The sequence below is a fragment of the Musca domestica genome, unplaced genomic scaffold (assembly GCF_030504385.1).
Source record: "Musca domestica strain aabys unplaced genomic scaffold, Musca_domestica.polishedcontigs.V.1.1 57, whole genome shotgun sequence".
NCBI lineage: Eukaryota > Metazoa > Arthropoda > Insecta > Diptera > Muscidae > Musca > Musca domestica.
Window position 1 is genome coordinate 2,911,987 of NW_026712358.1, and position 13,138 is coordinate 2,925,124.

General features: G+C 35.1%; 1 protein-coding gene across 1 annotated transcript in view; it reads right to left on the reverse strand.

The window, feature by feature from the left end:
• The window catches only part of LOC109612411 (probable serine/threonine-protein kinase DDB_G0280133), a 231,296-nt gene that overhangs the window by 29,330 nt on the left and 188,828 nt on the right, over positions 1-13,138 (reverse strand). The window contains exons 2-3 of the mRNA XM_059128695.1: positions 6,392-6,527; positions 3,476-3,687 (exon numbers count right to left, since the gene is read on the reverse strand). Of these exons, the coding sequence (XP_058984678.1) occupies positions 3,476-3,687; positions 6,392-6,527 (348 nt within the window). The remainder of the gene's footprint in view (positions 1-3,475; positions 3,688-6,391; positions 6,528-13,138) is intronic.

Genomic DNA, 13,138 nt, shown 5'->3' on the forward strand with positions numbered 1-13,138 from the left:
TTTTCAATGTGGACCCATATTTGAAAAATGGTACCTCCTCTCTCTTCTCTTTTACGATTTTTTTTTCTTTTCTTTAAAAAAATATAATTATTTTAATGTAATGGATTAGGGTCATATCGTATGATCATCCATCATTATGGTTGGATTATTGTATCAGGAATACTGCAAGATTAAGATTATGTTATTTTTTGCTTTTATCAAAAACTACGATTTTTGAAAAGATAACCTTTAAACCAAAATAATAAATTTTTGCACTTTTGGAATCCATGAGTCTTTCTAAAACTTTTTGCAATTTTTGTTTTGCCTTTGGAAGTTTTTTTTTTTATTTTTTGAATCATCTATGTGGATTGAACTATGCATCTTCACATTTTATTTAATTTAATTCAAGAACATTGCGTTATCTTTTAGTTATTCATGTTACCGAGTCCTTTCTGTGTCATTACCAGAATTTTACACCAACCCAACAGGCAAAGAAAGTTGACATTCCGAAAAATGCTAACCTTGCAATGCCGCGCATGAATGTGCGTGCTCTTTGTTTGCCCCTGCCACAGCAAATTGTCGAATGCATTCCGTCCGCATCAAATTAAATCGAATTGCTGCTGCATTGCCATTCATTGCAGCGACTGACGTTAAGTGCAATCGAAAGATTCGAGTGGATGAGAGTTGCACTTTTATGTGTGTTAACTCTTGATTGGAGTGGTGTGAGATACAGTTTTAACAAATTTTTAAATTGGATAACGGGGGAGAATGAATTTAAGATTTTATGTGAAAGAATCTTTAAGCGTCTTTATCAGAACAATATAGGTCGTCGGTTTAGATAGAAAGAAAGTTAACGGAACTTGTAAAATATCCAATATCCAAATGGGTTTCTTAATAGATAAAAGGGTCCTATTGGCTTTCACAATGCTATCCTGGGATCTCTGTTTGTGTTTCATTTGAGCCTCAGCCTTATGGCCTCTGTCTCTCTTTCAAACTAGTCTTTGCACCGGGTGAACACAATATGGCATCAAAGAATCGGGCCGAATCGTTTGAAATACTAGGTCTATCACACATAGGGTATCCAATATTATTTATTTATTTATTTTATTTATATATAATTAAGTTGATTTGTTTGGAAATTGTTTATTAACTTATTTGCAAACAATGTATTAAAATTTTCACTATATGACAATAGTTTTGCCAGATCTTGTAACCAAGCTATTTTGAATATCTCTAACTCAATCTTCCAAAACCCAAGTAATATTATTTTTTAACTCTCCCTCTCTCTCTTACAATTCTCCAATTGAATCTAACTGTATTTTGGTGTATGCCTCATTTATATCCTTTGTCCGAAATTCGCCATGTTCGGTTCGCTCATTAAGTTAGTTTAATTAAGTAAATTCCAATTAAAATTGAAAAACTTTTGCCCAAAACCAAACTGGTAATAAAATAACAATTAGTTGCTACTTACAAAACATCCCAAAGTTTGTTTGTTTTCTCTCCCTCTTTCTCTCAAAACAACAGCAACAACAACAAATAAACAGAAAACTTTATTGGCATCCTGTTGGCTGTTGTTCTTCCGAGTCGTAACAAATAAAAATTGTTCGCCACTTCTTCAGAAAGAATGAATAAATGAATGGTAACAATCAATAGAATTTTTGATGGTAAATAAAATAAAAAAAAATTGTTGAAAAAAACTAGGAACGTTTTAAGTTTTGGCATTCGGATACAAATTAAACAAAAATGGTGAACAGCTCCAATTTGAAAAGAAAAACTTTTAAGAGCAATTAGGAGAATTTCAGAAATTGTTTATAATTTTAAATAAAAAAACCTATTTTAGAAATTGAATTACTTGTAGAACAGAGAAATATCCTAAAACATACAATAACATTTAAATAATAAGTTGAGGCCATCTTGGGGAATATTTCCCAATGGTGTCGGATTATACAAGGTGAGATGAATAAACTGCAGCTGTTAAAATTATTCCAGTGACAGCTCATTATATTGTTTACAAGCGTACAAACGCGTTTTGGTGAAAATTTTCCAGAAAAAAAGGTTATTCGTGATGGAATTCAAGCGTGATAGTGTGATTTATTTATATTTGGCTGGAAAACCATAAGTGGCTATCGTAAGAGCACTCCAGCATTTAAATGTGAAAAAGTCTTTTGTGTCTCGTACCATCGCTCGTTACCGTGATACTAGTAGCGTAGCCCGACGTCAAGGAAGTGGACGGAAGAAAACAGCAACATCAGCAGAAATGGTTCGAAAAGTAAAGAACCGACTTGATCGAAAACCGCGTCGCAGTGGCCGAAAAATGGCTCGTGAGCTGAACATATGGCAATATTATATTCATCAAATATTAAAACATGAGCTCGGGGTAAAGCCATTGAAGTTCCAAAAAGTGCAAGAACTTACACCGCAACAGAAAGAAAATAGACTCAAAAGAGCGAAAGTGGTAACTGCCGAATTTGGGTTTCTCCGATAAGAAAACATTATTTGTCCAGCAGTCCAATGATCGCGTTTACTTTCCAAAGAGGTTATCTGAAAATGTGCACCTTCGTTGGCCACCAGAACTCAAGCACCGCCATGGTGATGGTGTGGGCCGCCATAACAGCCGATGGTCGCTCTCTGCTTGTATTAATCGACCGTGGCATGAGAAGAAATGTCGAATATTATCGCGAAAATATTCTGGATGCCTTGGGCACGCAAACATTTTGGCCGCAGACCTTGGACATGCCAACAGGACTCAGCACCATCGCACTCAGCACGCACTTATTCTAAAGTTTGGTGCTATTTCCGACATTTTTTGCTTTCATTCAATAAAATTAAAAAATGTAAAAATTATGGCGTTCGATTTTGTTGCAGTTTTTTTATCTCACCCTGTACATGCATGGAAGATATATCTAATTTAAACCAATGCATTTGAACCAATTTTAATAGTGCTCATTCTTGGGCCAAGCAATTGATTGGTGCAAAATCGGACAATAAATGCGACCTGTACTTTTTTTTACAAAAATACATCGAGCATGCTTAAGTCGACTCAGAATATGATTCTATTCAGATGAACTATGGGTCTATCTCGCTTCCTTCTCCGTGTTACAAACAAATGCATAAAGAAATAATAGTGTACTGTAATAAACCGAACTGTATCTGTGTATTGTGGGGCATAAAAAGTTCTCAAAATGTTGACCTTTGACTCCATTTTTTTTGAGATACATGGTATCGATAATAGTAAATCACATTTCCAAGCTATTATTTTCACGTATTTTTCAGATGCCTTATACTATTGAGCTTATATGTTTCAATAATTCCAAGAATCAAATATAATAAATAAATTGATAGATAAATTATAGTTGTTCCACGGAAATTGTGTGCGTAGACATTTCAAGTTTTAAATATCCATTCTCAGCCATTCATCACAAATATCACAATGTATGTAAGCTAACTTTATATTCAACTATTTTTTCCTTAAATACCACCACAAAAAAATACTTACAAAAAAGTATAAGTCCACATTCTTTGTGCGTTTGGGGGCACAGGTTTGGCGCTCTGTGGGACAACAGCCGGTATCGTCCGCGCAGCGATGTAAAATTGTGCAATGTGGTGTGTAGATTTTCCAAGAGTCACGGCGAATGCGTTCAACGCGTGGTTGTGGTATGCGACAGGAGCCCTCCTTTACAATGCGTCGATGATGGGCACTGGCAAAGGCTGAAAGAAAAAATAAAAAAGGAAAACAAAATTACAAGGAGTTACAGTTAGGTGTCAGGCCAAAAAGGAGTATCAAACACCAAGAAATCCTGCCTACGCTCTGAACTCCCATAAGCTAGAGTAAATATCCAGCAAGCTTATATTCCACAACAGCATGTTTTTTTACATTTTTCTCTTCTAGTTTTTTTCTTCTTGTCATGCTACCCAAAAAGTGTCAACATGCTCGCTCGAACAGTAAACAAATTATTTTTTGGCAGCCAAAAAACGGAATCTAGGTCGAAAGCATGCATCTTGTCATAGTTAGTGTTACATTTTTACACCGTTCATTTGTTCGCAGCCTTTTACCCAGTCTCTGGTTCACTTCAGTTCGCGTTTGAAGGCAAACACCCAGAAATCGCATTTTAACACCTTCGATAACCGTGATGCCAGGAAAAAAAAACTGCATACCAATGGCTTCAAATGCCAGAATAAAAAAAGACCCAACGAAGTGACAATCTTTCCTCGTTCGATCCAATAACACGAAACTTGGTGTGACATTTTAGTGCAATGCTAAGGCATTGACAAACGTTTTTTTATGGTGTCAAACGCTATGGCTTTAAGATAAGTTTTATTTTTTTTCGATTTGTGTTTGTTTCCTTTTTGGTTGGTGAACACTTAACCAAGATATATTCTGAAAACAAAAAGATGTTCTAATCCACTTAGAGCAGAGTATTGCGCATAAATTGAGATAGTTTTCAAAACATTGAAATTGAAAAGATAAAGATATTTTGTTTATATTCGCAAAGCGTTCAAATTGACGCCAAGTCAAGGGAGAGACCAATATTGGAGCTGGGAAAAGAAAGTAAAGAAGCCGTTTGTAACTTATCGAAATAATAATTATAGACATAACAATGTATATATATTCCACATCAGCGTAAAATTTTGAGATGATTTAAGATGACGGATAGGGCTAGTCTGTCCGTCTGTTGTTATCACGCTAGAGTCAAAACTGCTAAAGATAGGAAACTAAAATTTTGCACAGATCAGTCTTTTGTTTTCAGGCAAATCAAGTTCGACGATGTCAACGATATGTCAACGATATCGTATAGCTCCCATATAACGGTACGTCCAATATTTGGTATTTTGATGATTGTAGCTAAATTTATCATTGAAATTGTCTGAAAATCCAAAAAATGGAGTTCCTTCTGAGTACTTTACCCCCGGGATGAATATTGTCTGTATGGCTTCACGATACCGTATATCCCCAATATAATAGTACCTCCCTATATATGATTTGGCTAAATTTTTTAATGGAATTGTCTAAAAATCCATACTAGAAGTTCTTTCTGAGCACGTTACCCCCTGGAAGAGAAAATCGTAGTGCCCACAAACAATGATATCCCCCGATATTCGATATTCTGACGATTTTACCGACATTATTCACCGGAGTTGTTTCAAATTGTATTTAGAGTTTGTATTGTTCAAAACTACAGTATATGACAGAAAACTGTCTATGCAGGTTCAGGTCTTCGTATAGGCCCCATATATTAGTATATCCCTATATTCGCTATTTTCACAATTTTAGGTACAATATTCACTGATTTTTAGGTACAATATTCGCATTTGAGGTTCCTAATAGGTACTACAGCGTATGACAGGTCCACGTCTTCGTATAGCCCCCACATAACATTAGCTCCCGATATTCGGTATTTTGATGATTTCAGTAACATTATTTACCGGAATCGTTTCAAATTTCGTATTAGAAGATCTTAAGGGTTACTACAACCTATGGGAAAAAATTTCGTATAGCTCCCATATAACGGCACCTCCTAATATTCGGTATTTTAGCTACATTATTCACCGGATTTTTTTTCATGTTTCATTTCTGAATATTGTAATGGCTTATGATAAAAGTTGCCTATGCAGGTCCACTTCTTCGTAAAGACCTCAATATAAAGGCTATATTCGGTATTTTATGATTTTAAAAGACTTTGTAACGGATTTTATTTTTTGAAAATTTCCACATTCGTTCCAAATGGTGGACTTTTTTTTTTTGGTTTCTTTGGTTTTTATTTTTTTCCTATTCTTTTCAATCTTGAGACAAATCCCTAGAAAGAATCATAAGTTTTAGTTTTTTTTATTCAATTTCATATATTATTTATTCTTTACTTTTCAATGCTTCTATAGTCCAAATTTCATATGATACGGTCAGGATCAGCCTTAGGTCAAGAGAAAACAATAGTCGATATCAGTTGAAGCCTTCTCGAATCTCTTTTACAAAGGTCAAGCTTTTCTTAAAAAAACAAAGCCCCACATTTTTATCTATATGAGACCAAGCGGGGAAATAGAATGTGACCTTCTTCTTCGGGGCCTACCCCACAGCCTATGGACAAAAATAGACCCAGGCTAAGGAGGTTCGTCTTATACGTTGTAGGTAAAAGCAGATTTCTTTTTATTACATTCTATGCAACAGGGTATCGATACGAAAAACTTATGGGGGAGTTAATGCACTACAATATATGACTGCATTTTCTATTTTCTTTTAATCTATCCTATAATAGAATAATATTCAGTTTATTCTTCAATTGCAGTGCATTCTTTACTAATCCTCTGAAAATCGCATTACTTTTGCTTTTTTTTTTTTCAATTTTTACTTTTCAATTTTCAACATTTTTATTATTGCATTAACACAAAATATCTCCATTTTCTTTTATTTTGTCCTTACCTTTATTTTGTCTTTGCTGCAAGACATATTGACGCCTGGACTCCAATACAGATGTGGGTGAACCAAGTTCTTCCTCCTTTTTGCGGGTCACGGTGCCCGGCACGTAATAGCGTGAATAGATGTTATCCGAATCGTCCTAAAACAGAGAAAAAAAAAAACAATTTAATTTAATTTCAAATCAAATATTTTCACAAAAAAATGCAATTTCATGCAACATTTCACGAATGTTTTTTATTGTTGTTGCTGGAACTTTATAAATCTCACACTCAGGCAATGGCTTGGCTTATGTTGCCAAATTAACATACGTTGCAGTCATAACTTCCTTAACACCTTTTACTTTTGTTCACAACATTGACATGTTTCGATTTTTCATTTCAGTTTGAGCTACTTCTAGGGATTAGTTGTAGGAAGGCACACAATTTATTTCATTTTTCTTTGCTTTTCTCGGCGATTTTGAAATACTGTGTGCTGTTTTTTTGACAAAATTACAACTGTCGCATAAAATAACAAATTGCAAGGCTTTTTCAATTTCAAATTTCACATGGCTTGGTCCAGTCCGATTACAACTGGAAATGTCTTTGTTATGGCAAAAATACCTCAAGGCGCATAAAATCTGCGGCCAAACCAACCAACCGACAGCCTTTTCGTCCGATATATTTGTCATTTTAACAGGATTTTTTCGATTTCTTCTCTCATGTGAATGATATAACAACATGGGCAAATGGGCAGACAGGCTGGTTGGCTCACTACCTGGCTGGCAGACACTTTCAACCCGACACACAGCCACCAGACAGGTGGTAAAATCCATTTAATGGCCTGTGATTGTTATGGCGTTACTTGGCTCTCGAAATTTACATAGCCAGCCATGAGCCATACCGACTGCCATACATCTGAGAAGGCGACAGCTCGTTTGTCTATTTGACAGCTTTCGGCAAAAGACATTTTTATGCTTTGTTTGTTTTTAATGACAAAGCAACAACCGACGAACGACGAGCAGTGTTGGTGCCGAAAATCATTTTATGATTAGTAAGCCAACAACACCACCAACAACAACAAAACTACAAGCAATAACGAAACTTTCGTTAGTCTTCGTTAATATGTAATTTATTAAATTGTTAATAAGTTTGTCATCTGGCTTAGTTCACATGGCTTATTTTGCCAAAGACACAATTATTTATAATATAGTACTTCTGTGGGTCTACATTGGAGTGGATATCAATTCCATGTGCCTCTAGGACGTAGGGTTGCCACTGCAGATATTGTCTACCAAAAATGGAATTTGTAAGAAATGAAAAATACCATTATCAGAAAAGTGAGAAAAATGTGCCGGTCCCGGTCGTCCTGGTCTAACTAAATTTTGTTACCGGCATCAAAATACCGCAAAAATGAAGTCCTCGTATGGGTGGTATGTCTCCGGGGACCATTAGAGAGAGCAAAGAAATTATAGAGTACTTTATTAAAAATACCACAAGGATCTTCAGGAAATCAATACTTGAAAGAGGCAGTCTTAATAAGGTATTTTAAAAATGTCGATGTATTTTGAATATTATAAATATCGACGTTTTGGAATATCTAAAAATAAAAAATTAAAAAGAATCAATCGGATTTGCCGACAGATATATACCCTCAGCCAATATTCAATTATTTAAATATATTTTGACTTCTGTTATGATTATTGAACCTCTATGGAGTAGGATTCGAAGCAATGGGCCAATATAGATATCATGTTGGATGCTTATTTCGATTTCTTTGGGCGTTTTGTTCTTCAAAATCTTGAATATGTGGGGGAGGTACCAGAAGAAATGGTCCGATCTCTACTATCTTTATAACATATCTTACGTTGATGGAAATATTGAGATATACCAAATCATAATGGAATCGGATATTAATATTGCGTTTTACGAGCTCCATGGATATTCAAAATTTTGCACCTTTGTGGGGGAGGTACCAGTATGAGAGCACGGATATATCCCATCTTCACAGCAGATCCTGTGTTAGTAGAAATAATGAGATGTGTGAAATATGAAGAGAAGCGGATACTTATTTCGGATCTTATATTCGTTTTGGTTATTCAAAAATTTGACCCAGGATGGGGGAGATACCAGATGTAATAGTTCTATATCTACCATCTTTATAAGAGATCTTGTTCTGATAGAAATATTTAGATGTGCCAAGGCTTAATGAAATTGGATGGTAATTTTGCGTTTTTCGGATATTGAAAATATTAACCCTTTTGTGGAGGTACCAGAAGGAGTGGACCGATATATTCCATCTTCACACCAGACCTTGGGTTAATAAAAATATTGTAATGTGTGTAGTTGGAAGACAATCGGAATATTACATCACATTTTATAAGAGTTATAATTATTCAAAATTTTGACCCTTTGTAGCAACTGACTTAGCTCTGATGGAAATATTAGGATTTGCAAAGTTTCTTTCTGTACAGTAAAAAATATTTTTTTTTTTAATTTTGTCCTTTTGTATCGGAGGTACCAAAAGGTGTAGACCAATGTGGACCGATACTATTACGATGTACCAGGTTTGGGTCTTAAATTCGGTGTCACCGTTGTGGTAAAATGTATAAAAAAGTTGAAGCTATACTCTTAATTTCGGTTCGGTAAAACTATGTTATATCCGAAGAAGTCCGTGTAGGTGCTATAAAAATCAGTGAACCTTTTTTTTTGGAAAATATTTTTTAGGATTGGTTTCAGCTCCATGGAAACTTGAATATTTGATTGCAATCCACTCGGTTAGAGGTTGGGACACATTTTTAAAAATCTGAGGCATCTTCCCTAAGGACTACACATCAAATATTGGAAGTAAATTGGAAATTGTCTGGGGTTTTTGTTATATATCATTTTAGAACTTGATACGCTCAATTATAGGTATTCTGGGATTTGAGTTAAGTTAATATTTTAATTCAATAATATCGTCATCAAATAATATTGTTATAACAAAGATATTCCTAGCTTATATATGAATACCCAACGAAATTTAACGAAAATCGCCCCATTTAAAAATATTGGTCGCTTATCGAATCAAACGGCAGCACTGCTCACAGTTTTTGCATGGATCTAAATATATACATACAAACAGACATTCACACACATAATCAAAAGTTCGAAGTGCTCCATTCATCATTCCATTTGGCAGGCATGCGATAGTTTTGATGACATAAAACTACTCAGGACATTCATACCAGGATATTACATCTATCACATGTTGTAGGTAGCTTGCAAAATAAATTATTTATGTTCAAATGTATGTGCAGCACAGAGCTCACAAAGAGGTAAAAATAATAAAATATTTTCCAAATATGAAACCACAATGTTTTTGAGGAATTTTATAAAATTCCTTATTTCTTAATAAAGCCAAATCGAGTTGTTGCTGTTGTTTTGCTGATATTGGACTTTTGTGTGAAAATTCTTGGAATTTCAAAAGCAAATATTTCGAATTATGTTTGAACCCATTGAAAGTTTTTTCTTTTTTGCATATGTGTCCTTTAATGATTTAACAAGAACAACTTTTAGTAGATATCATATATCGAGATTTGGAAAAGAAAAACATTTCACTGCTTTAGAAATCACAAAGAACAATTTATGTGCATTTAATTAAAATTTTATGGAAAACAGAAAATCCAAAACAATTTTTAGGAGAATTAATTGATATCGGTTTGATGTTTAAATCCATTGGAATACATTTTTATGGAGATCTGGAATTAAAGAAAATATTTGTGTGAGAAAGAAGGTTGAACGGGCATAGAATAGCTTAGCAAGGTGAATATGAAATCCTGGCAAAACTTGAGGAAGTTGGAGGGGAGATAGTATCATATAGATCGGTGGATGGAAACCGCAGAGTCGAGTATCAATCAAACCAATAATAATCTAAAAAAAATGATATTTCAGCTTCAGTTTCACTTTTTTATTATATCCATTAAAAAGTCAGAAAATTATGCTATCATTTAATAAAACTATGCACAAAAACCAATAATCGAAAACCGGCTTTAGATAGATTTTGGATAAAAAGTAAAAAGTCAAAATCAAAATATAGTTGATTGATCCAAAACGCAAGACCGAAATGTCGAAGTTTGAAGACAAACCTTTAAAAATCAAAATTTTGCTCTCGACTTCGTATTCCTAGTCGAATTGAGGTGGTGTACGCTGGTGAAAATTGATTAAATGTATATTTCAAATGCTTTCATTTATATTGCGGGAAGTGCCCATGCTTCCTCCTATGCGATATCTAAATTACAAAGTGTGATGAAACTCATCTCCTCTTATAATTCCAAGATCCTTTCGCTGTGAATAGTTTTCGTTTTCGTTGAATTGGTCAATTTATTTTTGTACGCATTTGATTGCCGACAATTTGTCCCAGACAATCTTCCATAATGTCCATGTCCACTTGTGACAATGTGAATTGCTGTGGAACGATTTATGACTCTATTAGCAATGCCTACTGACGACTACTTTTCCAACACAATAAATTTATATTAGTTGGTCATATTTCAAAGCATTACACTCGAAGATAAGAAGCAGGAAATGAGCGACACATACACAAATTTCGGAACGCAGATAAGATGGAAGATAGCAAAAATATTATGATTTTTTTTTTGAGGATGTAAAGTTTTTCTGCGTATGTGGAAATAGTTGTCACTAATCAAATTGGATTGGTCCCGCAAAAAATCTCATTAACAAATAAGGGCCTATTAGGTACATCTTACCGTCAGTAACTACTTACAAAACAGCTTACTAACCTCTTATCTTAACAATGTCATGTCATAGGAAGTAAGTATTTTCCAATTTGACCAAGAGCCAAAGAATAAGTAATATTTTTAGAACCCCAGATTCACGTTTTTACACCCTCAGCCATATGGCTAGAGAGGGTATATATAAATACACATACGTGGAAAATGTGCTTCATCGAAATAACGGTTTTAGACCCTAGGTCTCTTTGGACCAAATCCGTTTCAGGATATATGGAGTCGAACTAGCGATGCCCGTTCGTCTGCTGGCTGCTGCGCACGAGAGCTCTCGAAGGGAGTATCTGATTTGAACCAAACTTGGTACATCGTAATATTATTGTCAAACTTAGATCGATTTCGGAGATGGGCAATATCCACTCTTTTGGTACCTCGCCTCTAAAGGTCTAAATTTAAAAAAAAATTACTACACAGAAAGGAAAAGGATGATCCGATTTTGTTCCAACTTTGCGAATCCTAATATTTGCATCAGTGCGAAAGGTCAGGTGCGAAAGTGGAAAATATCGGTCCATTTCATCAAATACCTCCTGCAAAAAGGTTCTTAATTTCGAATATCGATGAAGCTCATAAAACGCGAATCTGAAATCCGATCCATTCAGACTTGGTATATTTCAACACTTCCATCAACACAAGATATGTTATAAAGATGGTAGAGATCGGACCACTTCTCTTGGTACCTCCCCCACTTAGGGTTCAAGATTTTGAACAACCAAAACGATCATAAAATCCTAAAAAGGCTTCCGGTTTTCTTCATATTTCACACATTCCATTATTTTTACTAACACAAGATGTGCTATAAAGATTGGATATATCGACCAACTCCTGCTGGTACCATAATGCTCATAAAAAAAGAGGGTCAGAAATTTGAATAATCAGAACAGAAGTCAAAACATATTTTAATAATCGAACATGGGCTGAGGGTATACATCCGTCGGCAAAACCGACAGATACTTTTTAACATCTCGTTTTGTTGGACGATGGAGGGGTTGAACTCGCAACCTTCTCATTGACGTAGAGATTCGAATCAGTGACTTTGTATTTTGAAGTAGGACATGTACATTCTGTGCCTCTCTTACTCAATAACCCATAACTTTTAGGTACTCGATACAGACGTTATGTCCTTATCATTACTAGTAAGTACAAAAGTGGTGCATGTGCTTACCAAATTGTTCCCGGGTAAACACTGTTGAAACGTCCCACTACCATTTGAACAGGAGGTGTCCAATTCGATCGACATGTTAATTAATATGTGCAAAACCATCTAGTCGATCCAAGGATACGGATTCCATTCGTCACCTTTCTACCCAAAGCATTTTGTCGGAGTTTTACATTTTTGCAGAAGGTGGACTTTTTTACAGATGTAAAGTTGTGCCAATATAGTTTCACAACTGACCAATGATGTTTGCCCCAATATCTGGGTTAAAATGTTCTCATTTAACTGCTTACAGCCATAATTAGTGCAACCATTTTTTTTTTTTCAATTTTCATGACGCAAAACACTGGTAGCGTTCCCACGAAAACATAGCTAAATTACACCAAAGTCAAACCACTGTAATTGACCATAAAGCTACTTCTTTTTCGGTGTTGGTGGTGCGAATCTACAACCATTGTGTCACCAAAGTGCTCTTGGTCCGCATTTATGTGTGCTTCAGTCGAAAGGACATCCATATGTGTTATGGCATGAAATTGTAATAAAATGCTTGTTGTTCTACATCAAAGCCATGGTCAGCAACATGAAAAGGCAGGCAGTCGGACAGACAGACACACACAGACACCTACAAAAACAAAATGGTCATAGTTTTGGACATAACAATCATCTCTCTATGTCATTTATCAAGGTGCGAGTACAAATTCGCATAACACGACTTCAAAGAACATCAGCTGCTGGTGGAATTATCTGAGTGAAGAAACTATGTCAACTCTTCCAAACACTGGCCATAGTCAAACAGACAGAACATCACAAACACCAACCGAATGTCGGACCGACA